Raw genomic sequence first — 17980 nt, forward strand, 5'->3', positions numbered from 1 at the left:
CATCTGCAGGTTTTTGTTCAGCCTGCAGGGATCATTTCTCACTGTGGAGGATTGTATTTATAGCAGCTGCAGTAGTAGGAGGCTGAATGATCCACTTTGACTTTATTGATCTTCAATTCACATCCACTCTGGGTTTTTTCAGCCGTGAAATCATCTTGTTGAGGATGACCAAAAGGTTTGTTGATTCCACAACTGCTTCCATAAAAAAGAAGAATTATTTTAAATGTTTCTGTTTCTTTCTTCTGGTACCAGTATCTGTAGTCATCATAACACTCCTGAATTCCTCCACAGCTGAAAGAGACACTTTGACCAACTCTCCTGGTCAATGTTAAATCCTCCTGAATCAGTTCTGCTGCCATGGAAACCAGTGCTGCAGAGACACAGACAGACAGGTGAAGGTCAGGATGACAGTGTTTGTTCCAGGTAGACCTGGTTGGCTCCTGATTGGCTGCAAACACTCACCTGAACACAGACAGCACAGAGCAGCAGCTGGGAGGAAAAGCATTTTGTTCAGCCGTGTTTCCTCTGCTCAACCTGAGGAGAAGTGGCGTTCTGATGCAGCTGAGGACAAAGAAGGACCTGAGAGCTGTGAGATGAGAGCAGGACCACGTTGTTTGGGACTCCTCCTCCAAGCTCCCATCAGCCCCTGCAGCTCACAGAGAAGACTGCTGCTGCAGACGGACAGCTCAGCTGAAGCTGCTGTGTGGTTTCATCTTCCTGATTTGAATCTGACAGCAGATGAAGAGAATCTGGGTCACATGATGCACAAACACTCCAACACATTCATGTTCCACAAACACACTCAGCTTGATGCTGAACTCACAAACACACACTGTTATCTGCTGTTTAACAGCTGTGGAGAAAATACACAAGTATCAATTCATGTTCTGTTTCTTGATGAATCTCTGTGATCCATGATGAACTCATGTTGATGCTGGAAGCTGCTTGAAATGTTTTCTACACTGTTTATGTCTAGAGAAAAATATCAATGATTCTCATCTGTTAACACAGGGAAGTTCCTCAACAGCCATGTGGGGGCGCTCTCCAGCTGCTTTAAATGAAAAGTAATGGTTTCAGAGATATTTCAGTTACTTTTTAATGGAAGATTCTAAACCATGAAGTCTGTTTTCCTCCATTAGAAACATTTCAGGAGATCTTTGTGTGAAAACTTCTGACCTGATCGTCACAAAGACAAGATACCAGTTTTTCTTTGGTTCTCATTGATCTACTGAAGATTTTTCTCCGATTTTTTCAATGTCCTCATTAGGACAAAATAATAAGACGTTTGAGTGAAACTTCAAATGTTTTAAAGAACAAAACAGTTTGTTTGTTTGAATAAAAAAATCGTATGTAAATTTCTAATACTGATTTATTACCTGATATCAGATTTTTAAAGATTTGAATGATTTGAATAATATTCATGAGTCAATAATTTAGCAACAGGATGTCTTCATAATAACCACTTAGCCTGTTGGATCTGCATTTGGAAACATTCCACAAACCTATTATAGCATTATTATACCCAGAATATTATAACCAGAAAACTTATGATATTAACTGGAGGAACTTATTAAATCCAATATTCTAAACTTCTAACCAAAACTAGTTTAACTTGTTAAGTCAGCATAAAATGTCCAAACCAAAAAACAATCAGATTTTACTCTAAACAAACACAAACATTGTCTCACTGCTCTCATGGACGCACACTTAAGCTTAGAAACCCAAACTGCTCTTTAAAATATTGTGTTTACTGCTCTGTTTACTTCTGTTTACAATTTAGAATTGGATTTACTCAAACAACGACGGCGCCCTCTCGTGGTGAACTTCAGAACAACGCCTCAGTCCTCTTAAGAAAAGCATTAATAATGTTAAGTTTAAAACAACTTTAGTTGTTGTTTATTTTTAGATTTCTTTGCTTTGTTTTTTGTTTTTATCCTCTCCATCTTCCCCTCTTTACCCTCTCTTTTGTGTGTGTTTTCAATTGTGTAGCCAGAGTTCAGGGTGTGAAGGCTGCAGAGCACAAACACACACATCTGCAGGCAGTTTGATTGTCTGTCAGCAGCATTTCCTGTAATCCAAACCACTGAGAGCAGATTCATATCTGCTGCTGTTCACTCATCAACCTCCCTCCTCTCTGCTCTCTGTCTTTATTCTGCTGCATGGAAACTTTTGATTTGTTGATGTTATTGAAAGAATCACAAACTTACAGTAAAATGTCTTCAAACAAGAAAAATTGTCTTTGAGTTTATTGAGAATATTGTTGCAAATAAAATGTAACAACATGGATCAATGTGTAGAAACAGAAAATGTAAATGAAAAAGCAGAAAACTGCAAAGTTCCATCTCTACAACACAGCTGACACAGTTTGATGAAGGATCTACAGCAAGTCATGAAGAACATTTGAGAACTGTGATCAAAGTGATGAATGAGATGAAAGAAGGAGATTTGATGGAGAGAAAAGACGAGCAGAAAACAGTCATTCAGCATGTCTGGAGTTGGTGGATGCTCCCTTGTTTCTGAGGATCATCAGCAGAGAGAGTCCACAGCAGTACACCAGACTCTTCACTATCAGCACTGAGTACAGCAGGCAGAGCAGCTTCACCCTGCACTCAGACTGGAAGGACAGCTTCACCAGGTCCAGAGGAGGAACAGAGGCTGTTCCCTCTGCTAGAATGCTGGAAGATGCTGGATGGGATGTTGGAGCTGCTGGATGGGATGTTGGAGCTGCTGGATGGGATGTTGGAGCTGCTGGATGGGATGTTGGAGCTGCTGTGGAACCTGCAGCTGGAAATGCAGGAACCTCTGAAACAGAGAAAGAGTCAGAAAGAGTCAGCATGAAGCTGAATCTCCGTTGAACACAGTCACCAAGCCTTCATTACCTTGTTGTGTTTGGGCCTCCACTGTGCCCCCCTCATGTTTGACGGAGCAGATGTATTTATAGGAGCTGTCCTCTTGCTGATGGAGCAGCAGGATGGAGGCGCTGCGTCCCGACTCTCTGAGATCCAGCTGCTCTTCAGAGGTCAGGTCCTCCAGTGGTCCGTTGTTCTTCTGTCTTTTCCAGGAGAACTGGACCACAGGAGGAAACATGGCTGAGGCCAGACACAGCAGGGAGCTGCTCCCCTCCACATGGACTCTGGATGCTGCTGGGTACACGCTCACCACGGGCTTCACTACGGACTCATCTGAAGTTTGACAGCAGCAACAAGCAGCACAGACACACACTCACACAGTCAACAGCAGCTTCCAGAAGTGCATTCAGTCTGATCCTGGAAACTCCATGAACTCTGATCACTAAACTCCTCATCAATGCAGCACAAAGTTCACTTCACTCACTGGATTCAGCTTCACATCAAACCGTCATCAGGAGAAACGACGGCTGCAAATCATTTTTACACTCAGACTAACTCATTTGGAAGAAAAAGATCTTTAGAAATTTGGAAATTAAACATTAAATATGTGATTAAAAATATTAAATATCCTCAATTAAATGAAACTTTTTTCAAGTTTCAAGTTCATCAAAAAAAATTTTTTCTCATTCTATGATAAAATTCTTCTTTTTTTTATATTTAAACAATTTTTATTTTTTTATCCAGAAAAGTAGCCATTTTATTAGAAAACAATATATATATATATATTTAGTTTGCTGCTCTAAAAACAACATCCTTTTACTCCAAACTTTTTTTTTAAATGTATAAGAAAGAAAAGTAGGGGGAGAACATGCCAAGACACTGTAGTCAAATTATCCCTTTAATCTCACATTAATTATTTTCTAGATTTTCAGACTTTTTAAATTTGAATTATTTTTTTGGTGAAAAAATAATAACATTATACGATCAATAATTGATCCAACAAATCAATTTTGTTTTTCATGATAATTACTTTACTTAAAGGTAACTTATGCAAAATGCTTTGAATTTTTTTCAAATCTAGACTTTGGTAAATTACAATTGTGTCTTAAATTATCATATTGATTTAATTTAAACAAGTTAGTCAAGATCTGTCAAAATGATCATTTTCTTCCGTTTTGTTTCCAAACTTGCTTTAAATTCAGTTGAAGCTCAGATCTGATCTTGTTCTCAGAAACCAGCAGATGTTCCAGAATCAGTGAGACCATCAAACTCTAAATATTTGGAACATCACTCAGATTTGCAGAAATCAAGAATCAGTTTAGTTGTTCAGTGAGATTTCAACATGTTTGCAGAAATGATTCAGCTTTTCTTCTGGAACAATGGCTGCTTGATGAATTCTCTGCTAATGATGAACAAACTAACATGTGAAGCTGAAGCAGCAGAAACTGACTTGAAACACATTTTCTACAATCAAACAGCTGAAGGAGCAGAAATGGTTCTTCTTACCCGTTACAAACAGTCCAGTTCCAGATCCAAAGATGAAGTACCAATAGCCCGACCCACACAGTGAGAAAGTGTGTTACAAAAACCTGTGTGCTGTTAAAGTGTCATCTGAGTGAATCAGGATCATATTTCAGCTCCATGATGAGTTTCTCTAATGTTCAGATCAACATGACTGTCTCTGTCTGCAGTGGAGGAACTTGGTGAACTGCTGTGTGAAATGAGAGAAAAAATGACAAATATTCCTGCAGTTATTAGATGAAAGATTCATGCAGAAAGTGACAGCATGAAAGAGGAAATGTAGAGTTGTGCACGTGTTCAGTTATCCTGAAGTCCATCAGTCTGTTTTCTTCTGCTCCTCCTGAAACCACAGGAACATGAGAGAGCAGCACAGTTCTGCTGGGAGTCCAAACACAGACACATTCAGCATTCAGAGCTCACTTCCACTCTCAGAGTTTCTGTCTCACTTCTTTTTTTTTTTGTTTTTTTTTTAACTTGTCCTGTCCAACAGCTGGGCAGTCAGATGAGAGCTGAGAGCCTCTTGTGTTGGACATATTTTACTTTAACAAGAGGGGTTATTAATCTTCAGACAAACCAAAGGTATGTCTGAATAAACCCCTTTTGTAATTGAGGCCAAACTTTATTAATTTCAATCATGTTTGAAAATCTTTGGTGTTGGACCGGACGGAAAAGGAAAGAGGGGAAGAAGAGAGAGGGACGTTAGAGAGAGGGGGGGGGGTAGGAGGGTGATAATAGGAGGGGAAGGGGGATAAGACCATGAAGCAGCATAAAGCAACAAGTTTACTTGTTGTTAATCATTATGGTAAGGTTCAAATGTAGTACAAAAAGGGCAGGGCCTGTCCACACACACTCAAATGTTATAAACACACCTGTTAGCCGCAAAAATGTCCACCTGTCGACATGTACAGTGATCCCTTGCTATAACACGGTTTACTTTTCACGGTTTCGCTACTTCACGGATTTGCATCGTGCATTGTGTTCTGCATTCTGATTGGCTAAAAAGTCACTCCACTTCTCTACCTGTGCGTCAATAACGTTGCAGTTTAATATGTACACGTAGGTAAAACAGCTTGCCAAATTTACAACAGATACGTGCAAATCATCTTGCAATTTCGAGTTTCTCTATAACCCATGGAAAAAAGAGCGACAACAACAACTGTCAATCACTGTGTTCTTCTCCCGAACAAACACAGCTGCACCGCGGGCTTTAAAGGGAGAAAACACTGCAGAGTGTAGTCAGGATGCAGCGGCTCAAGAGCAGTTAAATACACCTGAGTCACTATTTGTCTGACCTTGCTTTGTATTTTTTTTAAAATCATTTTAAATTTTCTCCCGTTTAATCCAATTACTCTCGGGTCGCGGTGGGCGGGGCTAATCACTGCGATTTGAAGCCTTCTGTTCACATTGATGATTAAAGTTATTATTTGACAGTACAGTACAAAAGATATTTGTTGAAAACCCTTTTCTAAAGTACTTTTATTTGTGAAAGAAATGATTGAGCCTGTAAAACGGTTTGTTCTTTCTTTTCAATGTATAATAGAGAATTTAATTGTATAATACTTGTTAAAAAAAAAAAGTTTCTACTTCACGGATTTTGCCTATCACGGGTTCTTTTTGGAACGTAACCCCCGCGAAAAACAAGGGTTTACTGTACACAAAACAGATAGTGTTCACACGCATACTTATGCCTTAAAACCAACTAGTGTGAGATAATTCAGTCATTCAATCATGCAAACTGTTAGTGCAAAGGTGAGCTAACACCTGTGCTCAGGTGAGTTTTTATGTTCTTCTAAAATGGATGGTGGAACGTGAAAAGACGGAGGGAGAGTGCCCAGCCATCCCCACCCCAAGACCCCCACCGCAGCAGCAGCGGCAGCCGGAATCCCCCCAACGCCACACGGGAACCGGCAGGGAACAACCGCCGCCCGGGCGACCAAGCCCGCCACCCAGGCCAGGGCCAGCAGGACCGCCGCAAGGCCCCCAGAGCCAGAGAGCAGGGAGGCACGGAGGGGAAGAGAGCGCCGCCCCAGCCCAACCAGGAGAGCAGCCCCCCCGCCGCGCCGGGAGAGCCCAACGCAGGGCCCCACCGGAGAAGGACGCCCACAGCCCCAGACGAGCACCCCACCACCACCCAGGAGTTCCGGGCATAACCCCGCCCCAACCCCAGGTACAGGCCAGGACCCCCCAAGGGAGACCCGCTCCGCACTCCAGGCAGCCATCCGCCCGGCCCACGGTTGGTCCAGGGAGGAGCGAGGCAGGGGCCCGCCGCCCCCGCCCAGGAGGGGGGAACCCCGGGGAAAAAAGAGGGCCCACAAGGGGTGTTGTATTTACGGCCCGACCAGGCTTGGCCACAGTTGGAAATTTGGCGGGGCCCAGCGCTCAGGAGCAACGACCAGAACCCACCCCCCAGGGACACGAACACCCCCGGCTCAGATGTAATGTGAACCCCACCCATCGCGCGGAGAGAGCACCGCCGGGCCCAGGAAGCCGGCACCCCGGGGACACGGCCGCCGTTGCAAAGGGGCCCGTACCCCCCACCAGGGAAGAGGTAGGGGACAGATGGTCCTAGGTCCCACCTTCCTTGCAAAATGTGTGTGCGTGTATGTGTGTTTGAGAGGGTGTGTGTGTGCATGTGTGTGTGTTTATGTTGGGATGTATATATTGAGGGGGGAGGGGTGTGTGTACTAAGGGGGGTGCAGTTAAAATTGGCGGGTAGGGCACTAAGGGGACATCTCCTGATTACTCACAGTGACGTCCCCTCACCCTCCCCACCAAGGGGCCCTAAATGTCTAAGGTGCGGTAAAAATTGGCGGGTAGGGTGCTAGGAGGACATCTGCTGCTTGCTGGCAGTGATGTCCAAGCACCCCCCCTACCAAGGGCCCTACATGTCTAAGGTGCAAATAAAACCGAAAGAAGGGGGGCCCACTCCATACGGCAACCATAGGAGGGGGGCCACTGCCAAGTAACCCCCCCCCCAAGGCTCATCGCAGGCTAAGCCCCCCCCCCCTTACCCTAATATGAGGTTATATGAGGAAGGGGGTAAGTTGGGGACAGCTGGTAGACTGTCCCCCGGTGGTCAAACAGCTGTCCCCCCCCCCCCCCAGCAAAGGGGCCAGGCCCACCCAGCCCAGGGGCCCCACCCCCGGAGGCGCCGACATCCCAGGCCCAGCACCACCCACCCCACACAGAGAGAGAGGAGCCAGAAAGCGTCGCCCCCCCCCCCCCCCGGAGCAAGCCCAGGCCCCCACCTCCAAACGCCGGCCCTAGAAGAGCTCTAGTCACGCCTCGACGGGACCGAGGCAGCCAACCAGCCGGGGAAACCGCCGATGGCCTCAGCGGAGACACCGACCCGTCAACCCCCCCTGCCCCGTACCAATAGTGGGCCCCCCCCTCCCCCAGAATGCCCCCCCACAGGACAGGGCAGACAAGACCCCCCACACCACCCCACCCAAAACCCCGCAGCCGAAGCGGATGACACCCAGAGCGACCGGGGGCCCCAAGAGGGTTGTCCCGTCCCGCCCCAGAGCCAGGGAAGGGCCGATCCAAGCCCCAGGCGCAGATGGGCAGCCCATCCAGCGCCGCCGGGCCTCCCCCCCCGAGCAGGGCCCTCCGCCACCCCCCCCCAGAACAGGCAAAGGAACCACCCCCCCAAGCCAAGCCAGACCACCACCCCACCCACCCACCACGCACCCCCACACCCAAGCCCAGAGGACCACGCAGCGCACCAGCCCGACCCCCCGACCAACGGAGCCCCCACCACCCCCCGCCAGGCACCGGAGGCCCCGACCCCCACCCCGAACCACGGCAGAAGGGCAAGGAGCAGCGACGACCAGGCCCCTCACCCCCTAAGTCATGGAGTTAACTATGGGAGACCAGAGAGACTGAATTCTTTCAAAGTTATTTGAACTTTGGGCTGACATTTTTTCCAAGCTGATATGATCAAGCAGCAGATTTCTGTGTTGACTTATATTTATATTTTTCTTGTTTTTCCAATTCATTAAAATATTTTTTTTAGCAATACAAAGAGTTATGAAAATGATAGAGCCTAATCCTCCTTCTACATCGATGGCACTCATGTCACCAAGCACACAAAGTGACGGTGAAGCAGTGATTGAAACTTTAAGCCAGACTGATAGATCAGCACATACCTGCTGCCAGAGAGCCTGGACAGGAGTGCAGAACCACAGTGCATGCATGTAATTGTCGGGTAGATTACTGTCACAGTGCTGACAAATGTCTGAGTTACTGAGACCCATCTTGAACATCCTCTGTCCAGTGTAGTAAATTCTGTGAAGAGTTTTGAAATGGATTAGCTGCAGATTTGGACTTTTTGTCAGTTTAAAAGGTGTTTAGACAAAGTTCTGACCAGAAGCTTCCATCTGTGCTGATGCTCAAATCCGCATCCCATTTTGTTGTTGGAAGTGAAATATTGTTATCTAAATTACATAAAAGTTTGTATATTTTGGAGAGAGTTTTATTCATTGAGAAATTGATCAGAGTGGTAACTACATCTGGTAGCTTTAAATCGTTGTCTCTGTATTTAAACTTTTTAGCAATAGTTGATTTAAGTTGCTGATATTCCAAGAAGTTATTTATTCCATGTTTGTCTTGAAGTTCCTGGGGAGTTATGAATCTTCTATCAATAATTATGTGTTCTAGTTGTTTTATGCCCCCTGCTTGCCAAGCTGGGAAGTATATAATTTTTTTGTTAATAAGAATGTCTGGGTTGTTCCAGATGGGTGTCATTTTGCACGGTTGAATTGACGATTTTGATATTTTGAGAAATTCCCACCAGGCTGTTAAAGTGGAATTTATATTAGTACTTTTGAAACAATCCTGTTTTTTGACTGTTTGGCTAATAAATGGTAGATCTGACAGGTTGATCTTTCCACCTAACGCCTGTTCCAAGTCTAACCATGAGTTGGTTTCTAGATTATTTTTTAACCATTTTAAGATTTATTGTAATCTATTTGCAAGAAAGTAATTGTGGAAGTTAGGTAATTCTAATCCTCCACAGCTTTTTGCAGATTTTAAAGTTTTTAGACTGATTCTTGCAGGTTTATTGTTCCATAAAAAGCTTGATATGGATGAGTCTAATGTTTTGAACCATTTTAATGGCGGTTGTGTGGGAATCATTGAGAAGAGATAATTAACTTTGGGTAGGATTTTCATTTTTACCGTGACTACCTTGCCCATAAGGGACAGAGGCAGGTTGGTCCAGCGTGTTAGATCGTCCTGTATGCTTTTCAGTAATGGGGTGTGGTTTAGTTTCTGTCTCACTTCTGGTCACTGCTGGTTTCATGCAGTCAAACAGAAGCAGAAAGATCTCTGCTCCTCTGAGAAAACCACACTTTGGGTTTCAATCCCATTCTGTCTGAACAGAACATTTCTCTGAACCAGAGCAGTTTGTGTTTCTGAAACTAGAGAAGCTGATTCAATGAAAACTGTAGATGTAGACCATGAAGAAGCTCAAATCCACATTCACATTCTGGAAGGATCAGTTCCTAAAAGTCCAGGACAGAGACTCTGGAACATTTAGAAAATGCTTCTTTCTGAAGTTCATTCCAAGTGATCTTTGTCTCTCCTGCAGTTGTGGCAAATATTCTTTTGTCCATCTTTTCCAGAACAAGTCTGACATATATTGAACTTGTTTCCAATGTCTACGTGCATAGATATCCGCAGCATCAAAGAGTACTGGTGGCAGTAATGGTGAAGTCTTCAGTAGTAGAAGATGATTTGGAGTCAAGGCTTCCAGATCATGAGGATCCAAAGACGTTGTAGTCAATGGACGACTGTTAATGATTGCTTCAACCTCACAGAACAGAGTATGTAGATTTTCTTCATCCATTGTTTGTTCAGTCATTATGGAATTAAGAACCTTGCGTATGGATCTGATTAGTCGTTCCCAGGATCCACTATGATGGGAGGCAGTGGGTGGATTGAACTTCCACTTAATTCCCTTCTGGAGAAGCATGCTGTTGATCCTTGCTTGGTTCCCCCCTTCCATAGCTGTCCTAAGCTCACGTTCTGCTCCAACAAAATTTGTACCATTATCTGACCGTATCTCTTTGATTTGACCACGTCTTGCTATGAAATGTCTTAAGGCATTTATGAAAGAGTCTGTATCCAGCGAAGATGCTACTTCAATATGGATTGCACGTATGGTCATACAAGTAAAAATAACTCCATATCTTTTCACAACACTTCTTCGACTCCTTACTTCGAAAGGCCCAAAATAATCAACGCCAACATATGTAAACGGTGGTTCATCAGGCGAGATTCTCTCTTTTGGCAGATCAGCCATGTGTTGAGACAGGGGTTGTGCATTTAGTCGACGACAGAGAACACATTTCTTTAGAATACTTCGTATAGCAGAGGAGGCCCCTGTAATCCAGTACTTTTCTCGAAGCTTAGAGAGCATATGATTACGACCACTATGCCCCACTTGATGATGGACGTGTTGTAGTATAAGGTTGGAAATATGCAAGTCCTTAGCCAGTATAACTGGATGCTTAGTCTCCAGTGGCATTGAAGATCGGCTAAGCTGTCCACCAACTCTTAGTACACCATTTGTTATGATTGGACAGAGTTTGTAGACATGGCTGGATCTTTTCACCGCGGCTTCACTTTGTAAACAGAAGAATTCTTCTTTAAATCTTATTTTTTGGCAGTACTTGATTATCTCCTCTTCAGCTTCTTCTATATCCTCCACAGTTAAACATCTTTCAACATATTCTTGTTTACTTAGGACCTTTCTATTTTTCTTAGAGATTGGTTGTTGCTTTTCATTTATCTTTGTAGTTTTTGCGATTGAAAGAGCTTTCTCTCGGTGGGACACCATAATCCACCTTTTGAACTTCAGAAGCCAAGCAACAGTAGTCTTTAACCTGGTCCAAGAGGAGAAATGATGAATAATGGTCATAACTGGATCAACCTCTTCGCTGGCTCGAAGTGGATTTGCAACCATTTTCTTGACCTCAGGGTCATGTAAGGGAAGTTGTTCGATATCTTCAGGATTCACTGGCCATTCCCTTTCATGTTGCATGAGGAAAGAAGGTCCAGAGGTCCACATCGTGTCTTTAAGAAAGGCATCCACTTTTGAACCACGAGATGCCAGATCAGCTGGGTGGTTTGTGGTGTTGACAAACCTCCACTGAGATGAATGGGAGTTCTTAAGTATCTCAGAGACTCTGTAAGCAACAAAAACTTTAAATCTGGATGTCTCATTCTTGATGTACTTGAGAACAGAGGCGCTGTCAGTCCAAAAAATAGAGTGTGCAGGAAGCCTTCAATTCGACTTGCCATTGTGGCAGCTGTGAGCTCCATTCGTGGTATGCTGACTGTCTTTAAGGGAGCTACTCTCGCCTTTCCAATGAGAAAAGCACAGTGTACTTGTGACTCTGTGTTGCGTGACAGCAAGTAGGCGACAGATCCATAACCAAGTTGACTTGCATCACAGAAGAGGTGGAGTTGTGCTTGTGTTATTTCTCCAAAGTTCTGTGGTTTCAGGCATCTTTCAGTGTTAAAGTCCTTCAGAAGATGTAGTTCTTGCAACCATTTCATCCATTTTTTGGCAATATCTTCTGGTATGGTGTCATCCCAACCAACTCCTCTTCTGCATAGGTCTCTTAGCAATAATTTTGCTGATAACACCACAGGACTCAAAACACCCAGTGGAACATAGATGGAGCCTACAATTGAGAGGATTCCTCTTCGGGTCAGAGGTCTGTTTTTAATGGTGATTTTGAACCCAAAGATGTCGGAATGCACACTCCAATGCATCCCAAGCACTCTTTCCACCCAAAGATGATCTTGATCTTGGTTGAAATGGAGAATCATTGTGTCTTTGGATTGGAGCTCTTCTGGTATAGTTTCGAGAATATTTTTCCTGTTGCTCATCCACTTTGTAAGTTTGAATCCACCTTTAGCACAGATAGAAACAAGTTCTTGTTGTAAAACTGTGGCTTCATCTTCAGTAGCCACTGAAACAAGGCAGTCATCCACATAGAAACAATGTCTGATTGTGTCCACTTTGTTTTGATTATACTGATCCTTATTGTCTTCGGCACATTTCCTGAGGGCAAAGTTAGCACAACTGGGAGATGATGATGCCCCAAACAAATGTACAGTCATTCTGTAGTCAGACAGCTGTGAGTTCAAATTTCCATTTGGCCACCAAAGGAATCTTAGCAAGTCTGCATCCTCAGAAGGTACTTTCAACTGATGAAACATTGATTCAATGTCTGCCATGATCACCACCTGCTCTTTGCGGAATCTAGTCACAACTCCTATCAAAGAACTAGTGAGGTCTGGCCATTGTAGCAGCTGGGTGTTAAGAGATGTGCCTTGAAAAGTTGCAGCACAGTCAAAAACAACCCTTAACTTTTTCTTAACTGGGTGGTAAACCCCATGATGTGGGATATACCATACTTTCCCATCCGGACCCTTCAGGTCTTCATCCGGTACCTGTTCAGCGTAACCTTTGGTGAACATGTCATTCATAAAGGCCATGTAATCCGTGCAGAAAACAGGGTCTCTTTGGAGTCTTTTCTTTAAATGAGCAACACGCTGCAGAGCTAAATCTTTGTTGTTAGGCATGTAAACGTTTTTGTTTCGCAGTGGTAAACCAATCTGATAGTGTCCATTTATGAGGTTTGCTGAATTTGAAACTGTCTCCATAAATTTTTGGTCTTCTTGTGACAATCCAGACTGTTCATCCATACTGCATTCAGGAAATCAATTTGGAATTGCTTCTGCCAAAGTTCATCCATCTGTACAACAGACACTCTGTTTACTGACAATTCTGGTTGTCGTTGATCTATTGTATTTCCACAGTTACTTCCCAGTGGTCCATTTATTGTCCAACCGAGCATTGTTCTTATAGCAAAAGGTCCGTCATCTTCACTTTGTATCACTTGCAGTGGTTCCAAAGCTTTAGGAACATTGACGCCTATTAGAAGTTCAATCTCTTCCTTTATTTGTGGTAAGTAGATGTCCTTTAGATAAGGCCAATTTTGCAGATCCTTTTGCAGCGGTATATTACATTTCTGCACTGCGATGCTTGGTTGTGTGTATGTTTTAGGAATAGCAACAAAATCATTTCCTTGAATGGCTGCTACCTCTAGTCCATTGACAACATGACTGTCCACAATTTTCTCTTGACCCATTGTCCTGAGAAGAATGTGTGTTTTCCGTCCTTCCACGTTGAGTCTGTGCATTAAACTGTCGGTACAGAACACCGCAGTACTTCCTTGATCCAAAAAAGCATAGCTTGTGACAATCTTGCTTCCTTTGCTGAGTTTCACTTGAACTGGAACTATTGGTAATTTGCAGTCTTGATCACCAGCCCCAGTAAGACCATTGGACACCAAAGTTCTCATTTGCTGAACCTCTGGTTTCTTTTCAGCCTCTGTAATGTCTGGAGTCTCTTCTTTCCCAAGTGAAGTAATGTGAAGCAGAGTTGGATGTTTAAAGCCACATTTAGCACAAGAGACGCGCCATTTGCAGTCTTTACTGGTGTGTCCAATACACAGACAGCCAAAGCAAACCCCCTTTTCTCTCAAGAAGCCAATCTTCTCATTTCGGGATTTCTTTTCCAACTGTTCACATGAATCCAAAGAATGTTCTTTTCCACAAAAGAGACATTTCTTTCTCGACGTTTGGGTACATTTCTTTTCCTGGGTTTCAGCTTTTAATATTTTATTCACTGGGGTTTCTGTTGTAGCAAAACTGCTTTCTTTCCTTCCAAAACGGATCTGTGACTCTGGTTTGGTCAAACTCCTAGTTGCAGGTGGAACATCTTGTATGTTTCCAAACACTGGATCCGTTAAGACTCTTACTTGTTTTTCTATGAACTCTGTGATGTCAGATATCTTGCATCTTTGTCCAGTTCTTTCCTGTAGTTCACAAGCTACTGTCCTCCATTTGTCTCTAATCTTGTAGGGAAGTTTTTTGATAACACTGAGCATGTTAGCAGGCACATTAAGATCTTGCAGGTAATGCAAATCATCCATGACATTGCAACAGCTTCTGAGAAAAAGACTATAATCTTGAAGAGCCTTAGCATCTTCTGTTTTAATTGAAGGCCATGAAAGAACCTTGTCCAGGTAAGCTGCTGCCACCTTGTGTTCATTTCCAAAGTGTTCTTTAAGTAAGGTTTTAGCTTTGAAATAACCAGCTCCGAACCAGTTCCTTAGACAGACCTTTGGTATACTGTTCCAAGAAATAAAGTCGATCACTGTTATTATCAGTCTTTTTCTCTACGTTGTTCTCAAATGCTCTCAAGAACATGTGGTACTGTAGTGGATCTCCGTCAAACATGGGTACATCTCACTTCGGCAAAGATAAAACACATTGCTAATTCATCAGAAGCATTGTTATTTCATTTTGATTTCTCATTATGTCCAACATTGGTTGTTGATTGTCCATCACAGTGTTTGTGTTTCTGGTGTCTTGGATTTGGAAACTTGGATGGACTGAGGGAACTGTTTCTTTTCCATGTCTTTGGTCTTTAATCATTGTAATTTCAGCCCCAACAGCTTTCTCTTTAGGCTTTGTCCCTGTAGCCTGATGATCCTGTTGAGCTGTTTGATGTGAAAATGGTATAAAGGGGTCAACTTTCCAATCCAGAGTTTTTTATCTTGTTGTTTGTCTGTCTAAATAGGAGTTCATTCCATCTGATGCTTTAGAAAGCCTTTGACTTGTAATACTTTGTGATTTCAGCACTTTCAGTTTGGCCTTGTGTGCACAGATTTCCTCTTCCAATTTAAGTTGTTCTTTTCTTTGACAAAGTCGTTCTTCCTCCTCTTTCAGTTGATGTCTTTGTTTTAAAACTTCTTGTTTTGCCATTAAAGCAGCCAGATCTGCTTCTGTTTTAATGCATGATGAAGTTGTAGAGGACGTTATTGACTTTCCAGAATGTGATCTTGTTGATTTTCGCTCCACATTTGACACACTGTCACTGGGTTTTATGTCATCGTTTTCCTCCATTTCTTGATTTGTGATTTGATGTATGTTTATGTTTGAGAGCAAATTATATGTTGCAGCAGAAACATCCTTTTGTTCCTTAACGTCACCAAGCCATTGTGTCACACCTCCTGTGATCCCGAATATTAGAAAACCACTCATCTTGAATGTTTTGTTTATCCTGCTGTGGCAAAAAAGGGAGTAACGTTGCATGTGATTCACCAGCGTTTGCGCACAGTTCTGTCAAGTCCACCGTGAGAGACTTAACATGTTCAGCATTCTTTTCGTTTGTCATAAGTTTCTTTATTTCTGGAATAAGGCCCTTTATTTTATTCACAGCAAATTTGCGTTCCTTTTGAAGCCTTTCAATTTTATTACTGAGAGCTTTCACAGTCAGTTTAATTTGTCTTTTTTCATTCGTTTCCGCCGCAGAGCACTCATTCTCTGGTTCACTCATTCTCCCTTCGTCACTTGCGTGGTGTTGCGCAATACTTTCATTCATTCGACTCCGTTGTTTGAGCAGCTTTACAGATCCTGCAATGACTTGCTCAGCGCAGCATTCGTGCAGGGATTGCCATACAATCTTGACTTAGTTAAACATACACAGTTTGATTTTTCGTTTTCACCAGATAGCGGTTCAGAGTTTCACTAAACTGGATTCCTGACCGAGCGCCTGTCGCTTCCGGGTGCTTACCTCCGTTTGGATGACACTGACAGAGGCGCTTTCATTGCAATCCATCCCGCGGTTGTCGCGCTGTCTTTGTGGCGTCCGTAATTCTTGCGCTGTGTGGAGTGTCCTTTTATATTTTTTGTTGACAAAGTTGTAGCAGCTGCGGGCTTATGAGCCGCTAGAGAGGCTGCGGCAGGTCCTGTTTGCGACGCGCTCCACAGAAAACTATGACCATGAAATCCACTTTTCTTGTGTGTCGTGATTTATTCCACTTCATTATTGCCTCAGATGACACATGTGGTACGATCCATTTGAAAAGTATTGTACATAATCAAGTTTAAAAGCGGTCAACCAAAAATACTGGGCCCTGTACACCCTCTCTGTATCAAACCAACAAACCAAACTAACTTTTTTTTTTTTTTTTTTTACCTTTATTTTTAAAAAAAAAAATTTATTTATGCAGAACAAAAGTGACATACAGCAAAAGAACAAGGAACAATAAACTGCACATCGAATGTTCAAAATAAACGCCAGGGGATATACAAGCAAAAAAATAAACTTATATTAAATTATACAGCTGGGCAAGGTGATACGTTTTAATAGCTTTTTTGTTTGTACTGGGGGAAATGGAATGTAAGTAGCATCTAACTTGGGCTAGTAAATCAAGAAAATTAGGAGCTTTATTGCTGAATTTATATTTGTGAATATAATACTTGGTTAATAAAATCAGAAGATTTATTAAATTAAATTGAGATAAAAATGTCTTATCATAATTAACGTAACCAAATAAGATGTTTTTCCAGGTTAAATTAAAATGTGGATAAATTTGAGTTTTTATCAAATTTGTCAATCTGTCCCATATTCTTTCAGTGTACTTGCAGGTCCAAAAAATATGCACCAACGTTTCCTCAGACTGAGAACAGAAAGAACAGTTTTTATCAATATCCCTTTATAGCCTTTGCATATACTGATTTGTTGGATAAAACCTATGAATGATCTTGAACGAAACCTCTTTCACTTTGTTGTTTATAAGATATTTGTTTGGCAGAAGCCAAACCTTTTCCCAACACATTTGACCATGAAGTGAAGTCCAGAAAGTTATGGCCGGGGATTCCGTTTTTAGCTCCTGCTGGAACAGTCTTCGGATGGCTTTGTTTTGATTTTTCAAAGCAGAGAAGCAGAGTTTTCCGACAGCAGTGTCTGTCACATTAAGTTGTGGTTGGGGGGCAGATGGAGTAGGAGTTCCTTTATAAAGATAGGTGAGGTTGAGGGAAACGGCATCAAAAACCACCGAAAAGTCCTTCATAGACAGGGATATGGTAGAACTGAAGGAATTCGATGTAAGTGTAAAGTTGACCTTGTTGACCTTGTTGATTGAATAATTGACTAACTAGTCTGATATTATTATCAAACCACTGTTGGATAAAGATAGATTTGTTTTTGTAAAGAATATATCTATTGTTCCAAATGTAAAACCTGTGAGGAGAAAAATTATGTTTATAAATCATGGACCAAGCAAGTAACATCTGTTTATGAAATGAAGACAGTTTGATGGGCACTTTGTCGGGCTTGTAGGTGCAGAGCAGTAAAAAGTCGAGGCCACCAACCTGGGAGAAAATATAATTTGAAATGAAGTTCCACAGAGAGTTCGGATTTTTCAAAAACTTTCTTATCCAATTAATTTTAAAAGTCATATTTAAGGTACTGAAATCCAGAAAGTTCAGACCCCCACTAGTATAATCATTCATTAGAACAGATTTCCTTATATGATGAGTTCGGTTTTTCCAGACAAAGTCGCATAGCAGTTTATCAACAGTTTTGCTAACGATGTTACTGACATAAAGAGACTGAGCGGCATAAATGACTCTGGAGAGCCCTTCAGCCTTGGAGAGGAGAATTCGACCTTTAATGGAAAGGTCACGTAAAAGCCAGAGGTTAAACCTCTTTTTCATTTTATCAATAATTGGAAAAAGTT

At 42.5% G+C, this 17980-nt stretch overlaps 1 protein-coding gene across 1 annotated transcript; it reads right to left on the reverse strand.

Moving 5' to 3' along the window:
- Positions 1-2214: 2214 nt before the first annotated feature.
- Positions 2215-3222, reverse strand: LOC144986700 (uncharacterized; the record flags this gene model as incomplete). Its single annotated transcript, XM_078934474.1, has 2 exons — positions 2215-2706; positions 2880-3222. Coding segments are annotated over 2 exons (573 nt in total), but the record flags the coding sequence as incomplete, so codon positions are not given.
- Between the last annotated feature and the right edge of the window lie 14758 nt (positions 3223-17980).

The sequence above is a fragment of the Oryzias latipes genome, chromosome 17 (assembly GCF_053564925.1).
Source record: "Oryzias latipes strain Hd-rR chromosome 17, Olatipes_Hd-rR_3.1".
NCBI classification, from domain to species: domain Eukaryota; kingdom Metazoa; phylum Chordata; class Actinopteri; order Beloniformes; family Adrianichthyidae; genus Oryzias; species Oryzias latipes.